The 5642-nt window shown below is 46.5% G+C and overlaps 1 protein-coding gene across 1 annotated transcript; it reads left to right on the forward strand.

Moving 5' to 3' along the window:
* Positions 1-232: 232 nt before the first annotated feature.
* Positions 233-3106, forward strand: LOC140246830 (uncharacterized). Its single transcript, XM_072326158.1, has 2 exons — positions 233-300; positions 1783-3106. Exons 1-2 carry the CDS (start codon positions 233-235, stop codon positions 3104-3106), a joined length of 1392 nt encoding a protein of 463 aa, XP_072182259.1.
* The last annotated feature ends 2536 nt before the right edge of the window (positions 3107-5642 follow it).

Genomic DNA, 5642 nt, shown 5'->3' on the forward strand with positions numbered 1-5642 from the left:
AACTGTGTTTGCGGGCGGCGGGCGGCTTGTCTCGTGTGTATGTATGGGTATGGCTGTTATGTAGTGTGTTGAACTTCCGTATCTGCTTCTCTCTGGTGCGAAGAAAGGTGGTCCTTGCTGTGTGAGAGTTGAAGGTCTGTATCTTCTGGAGGTCGGCAGGATGTAGTGTTTGTGACAAGTGTGTTTGTGAGGTGTTGATTTGTTGATCGATTGTGTGAAGTTCTTGTCGAGTATGGGCAATGCGTTCTCTGGTGAGGGAGAGGCCGGCTTGGTGAAGAATACGTCGAGCACGTGGAGTTTGTATGGTTGATTTCAGCTGTAGACCAGGAGGGATGATACTGTGATCTCGGCATCTTTTCAGAAAGGTGAGATGATTGGAGAGTTTAGATTGTTTGACTAGGTTCCGTTGAAGTAGGCGAGAAGATCGTTGAGTTTGCTCCCGTAGAGCTCGGTTATGTGTTGTTTGAAGGTTTGCATGGTGAAGTTAATTAGGAAGAAAGATTTGCGGTGACACCATGTGTATGTAGTCCTTAACCGGATCGTAGTTTGGAAGAAGAGCTTAGAAAGAGGAGAAACGAAGAGGGAAGCGACATATGGGGGTTGTGAGGAGGGCAAAAAGTGAAGAGTGGGAGACAGTAATGGGCTGGAAGTTGAAGTTGCACTAGTGGAGACAGTAGAGAAAGGAACACAGAGAGTGGTAAGGAAGAATAGTGTGAGAATCAAGTAAGATGTTCGGACATCGTTAGAAGGGGAAAGATGAGATAGAAGGGAAGAGGAAGAGGAAGGAGTTGAATGTTGGAGAATCATGGAGATAGGGGAGAGCAGTGAAGATTCATGAAACCAAGAGAACGAAGTCGGCGAACAGTGTGACTATGGAATGCGAATGAATGGAGAAAGGACGATTAACAGAAATAAGGAGGGGTAAGTAGAGGAGAAGTGAGAATATGCGGAGAGAAGGTCTACACTTTAACCTTATTTTTAATTTCTCATTTTTGCATTTCTCCCACAGGAACCTTTTCAGGATTTAACTGTCATCAATTTCCTCTCCATTATTTTTCTTTTCCGCAGCAGCATTTAATTCTAGGATCTACAATAGCTCCCTCTAATTACGTCTTGAATTTCAATTTGTTCTTTTCTTCTTTTCATTGCCCCCCCCCCCCCCCTCTCTCTCTCTCTCCCTTCTCTCCGCATATTCTCACTTCTCCTCTACTTACCCCTCCTTATTTCTGTTAATCGTCCTTTCTCCATTCATTCGCATTCCATAGTCACACTGTTCGCCGACTTCGTTCTCTTGGTTTCATGAATCTTCACTGCTCTCCCCTATCTCCATGATTCTCCAACATTCAACTCCTTCCTCTTCCTCTTCCCTTCTATCTCATCTTTCCCCTTCTAACGATGTCCGAACATCTTACTTGATTCTCACACTATTCTTCCTTACCACTCTCTGTGTTCCTTTCTCTACTGTCTCCACTAGTGCAACTTCAACTTCCAGCCCATTACTGTCTCCCACTCTTCACTTTTTGCCCTCCTCACAACCCCCATATGTCGCTTCCCTCTTCGTTTCTCCTCTTTCTAAGCTCTTCTTCCAAACTACGATCCGGTTAAGGACTACATACACATGGTGTCACCGCAAATCTTTCTTCCTAATTAACTTCACCATGCAAACCTTCAAACAACACATTAGCGAGCTCTACGGGAGCAAACTCAACGATCTTCTCGCCTACTTCAACGGAACCTAGTCAAACAATCTAAACTCTCCAATCATCTCACCTTTCTGAAAAGATGCCGAGATCACAGTATCATCCCTCCTGGTCTACAGCTGAAATCAACCATACAAACTCCACGTGCTCGACGTATTCTTCACCAAGCCGGCCTCTCCCTCACCAGAGAACGCATTGCCCATACTCGACAAGAACTTCACACAATCGATCAACAAATCAACACCTCACAAACACACTTGTCACAAACAATACATCCTGCCGACCTCCAGAAGATACAGACCTTCAACTCTCACACAGCAAGGACCACCTTTCTTCGCACCAGAGAGAAGCAGATACGGAAGTTCAACACACTACATAACAGCCATACCCATACATACACACGAGACAAGCCGCCCGCCGCCCGCAACACAGTTGTCAATTTAAGCCAGCACAACCTCACACAAGCCGAACACAACGTGTTATCCCTTGGGCTTAACTTCGCAACACCACCCAAGAAGATTCCTTTCACAGAAATCATACAACAAACGGAACCCAAGCTCAGATACCTGAACAAAGCCGCAGCCGACAACATTCGACTCCTTGTTACTCAAGCTCTCTCCACAGCTAAGCCACCGCAGCCCAACCTCAACAAAGAAGAACGAACAGCGGTGAAGACTCTACAAAGCAACGCATCCATCCATATCATTCAAGCAGACAAAGGCAACGCCACGGTCGTCATGGACAAAACACAATACGAACAAAAGATACAAGACATCCTTCACACCCCCACATACACCGAACTGAAACGTGACCCGACTCCTGCCACCGAGAGGAAACTCAACGCCAAGCTCCTCGAACTTCATCGATCAAATGCCCTTCCTCAACAGCTTTATTTCAGACTCCGTGCCTCCTCCAGCAGATGTCCCATCCTCTTCGGGCAACCCAAAATTCACAAGCCATCAGTGCCTCTCCGCCCCATCATTTCTACACGAGGTTCCCCTTTCTACGAAACAGCCAAACACCTGTCAGACATTATACAGCCACTCGTTGGCAACACAGAACACCACATTAACAATTCCAAACACTTCATTGACATTCTCTCTCAAACTACTATCAACCCTACAGACACCCTCGTCAGCTTTGATGTAGAATCACTCTTCACCAGCGTTCCTGTCAACGAAGCCTGTGACATCATCAAACAACGTCTCATCGATGACCCTTCTCTTTCTTCCAGAACACAACTCACACCACAACAGATACACGACCTCCTCCTCACATGTCTCAATTCTACCTCCTTCCGATGGAGGGACACACACTACAAACAGCAACAAGGCGCAGCCATGGGCTCCCCCTCTCACCGATCATTGCCAACCTTTCCATGGAACATTTCGAAAGTCACGCACTAGCCACGGCACAACACAAACCTTCACTCTGGCTCCGGTATGTCGACATCTTCACCATCTGGCCACACCAAGCAGATCAACTGGACGACTTCCTCACACACCTCAACGAACAACATTCCAACATCTCATTCACAGTGGAAACGGAACACAACCATTCTCTCCCCTTCCTCGATGTTCTCGTCACAAAGACCAACGCTGGCACTTTCTCTCACCAGGTCTACCGCAAACCCACTCACACAGACAGATATCTTCACTACCGCTCCTTCCATCATCCAGCAGTCCGTCAGTCAGTACCGAACGCTCTCGTCCGACGTGCTCATCAAATCAGCGACAAAGAACATCTTCAACAAGAACTCGAACATATCACAGACACACTCACCACTATCAATCAATACCCCAAGCACAAAATCAACACTCAAGCACCTTCTCATCCCACATATGGAAAACTTGCGCGCATTGGCTCCGGAGCGAGAGCACCGGTGCTTATAACACGTGAAAAGACGCGTCATATCCCCCTCCTTTGGGACAAAAATAGCTCTGCACAAAAAACATGGCTATGAATTCAAAACAATCGCCCTCCAAATGAAACTAGAATGTACCCTCTTTCTACTCCGTGTATTTCCCCAAAAAATAGGTTTGGGGAAATTAGGGCACTTTTCCTCTGAAATTCTGCTTCAAATCACCAAATCTTGAGTTTGTCTATGGCGGAGTACCCAAAATAAGCCATAATTTTCGGACATGCCCATATAAATCACAGGCTGTACCACGGAAGCTTAGTGGAATTGTTTACCCTCGCACTTCAAAATGAAGTAGAATGTTTGGGCTTTTCAGTGATATATAACTTGCTTTGATTGGTCAGAGAGAAATTAGGGCACTTTTCTTGTCAAATCAAAGAATGCTTTACAAAACTGCTTGTGACTTTGCTAAAGCGTGCGAGCTTTTGTGCTGTCCATTGTACACAATTCCCCTAATGCTTACGGACAACGGACGAGTGTGCGTAAACAAACAATTGTGTTTGTGCTGTGAAACGAAGGCGGGAGAGTTCAAGTTATTCACAATTTTCGCTGGATATCATGCCTTTTGAATCGTCTTTCGTCCACATTATAACAGATTAGTCTTTATTAATATTCTGACAATCCTGCATAGTGTATTACCACTTCTTTCAGAGCTAAATATTGCCAAATTCAAGGATCATCATGCGTATTTTGCTCTGCAGATATGACTTGAGGTTGCAACAAGCCGTGCTTGAGCAGACCATGGCTCAGTCCCATTAAATCAACAGGGGTGAATGAACCCATTATGTAGATACTGTACGCGTTGGTGTGTGTGCTCGTGAATGATCAACTTGTGTGGTGAAATGGAAATGCCGTTGTAGGAAATCTAGATTCCCGGTACTAAAAATACTAATATCATTTCATTATTAGCTGTCAGATAAAAAAAAGAATGGCTTCCATGTTCATGCATTCTGTCCCTCCAGTAAGCACACGCACGGTTCTCCCGATTCCCGTACAATGGACGAGTCCGCTCCTTCCCATATTATGCTCGAGTGCACTCGGCTGTTGGCTCTCGGCGACTACGTGCACTCTGGTCTGTCAACCCTAAATGCGCGAAATCGTGAGAAAGTTTTCCATATGCCAAGCAGCCAAGGAACAGCCCATCACAACTGTAAATCTTCCCTACCTCGGCGCCACCTCGCACAAACTACAACGCATCTTCAAGTCCGCCAACATCCAGGTCCGTCATACATCTTCCAACAAACTTCACAATTCATTGCACTCACACAAAGACAAGCACTCCAGACACAAACAACCAGGTGTCTACCGTATCCCATGCCAATGCGGCAAAGTCTACATAGGTGAAACAGGGAGATCGCTAGAGACCAGACTGAAAGAACACAAAACATGCTACAGACGTTCGGAATGGGAAAAGTCAGCCATCGTGAAACACGCTCAACAGTCGGAACATCGCATCAACTGGGAAGACAGCAAACTCATCACATCCATCAAAAACTGGAACACACGACGCATCAGAGAAGCCATAGAAATTCACACACACGACACTGTTACACAGGATACTGGACTCCACATCAACAACATCTGGCTTCCTCTCATCAACAAACAATCAAACAGCAATAATGACAACAACAACACACTCTCTCCACAGCACATTCCCCCCTCTACTTCTTCCTCTCATAATTCTTCCCCCACCTCTTCACAACAGCGCCCACGACGTCAACCGCGCCTTCCACTCACGACCACACCTATCGCTGGTTCCAGAAGACGCCCTCACCGACATAATTCATTCACACCACCGGCGTCCACCCCATCTACCAACCCGGACTCCAATCTCCGGGCACGACCTACTAACAGCCAAGTTAGCCATCACAGATGTACTCCCCCACTAACACACCCCAAGAACAATAGAACGCATCAACGACCACAACACTCCACCAACAGCCGACGCTCAGCCCGCCTGCGAGCCCGCCTCGACCGACCTCTTCCATCTAGGTCCGCATTCTCCATATATAGCCCGCCTCTCC

This window comes from Diadema setosum, chromosome 3 (assembly GCF_964275005.1).
Source record: "Diadema setosum chromosome 3, eeDiaSeto1, whole genome shotgun sequence".
NCBI lineage: Eukaryota > Metazoa > Echinodermata > Echinoidea > Diadematoida > Diadematidae > Diadema > Diadema setosum.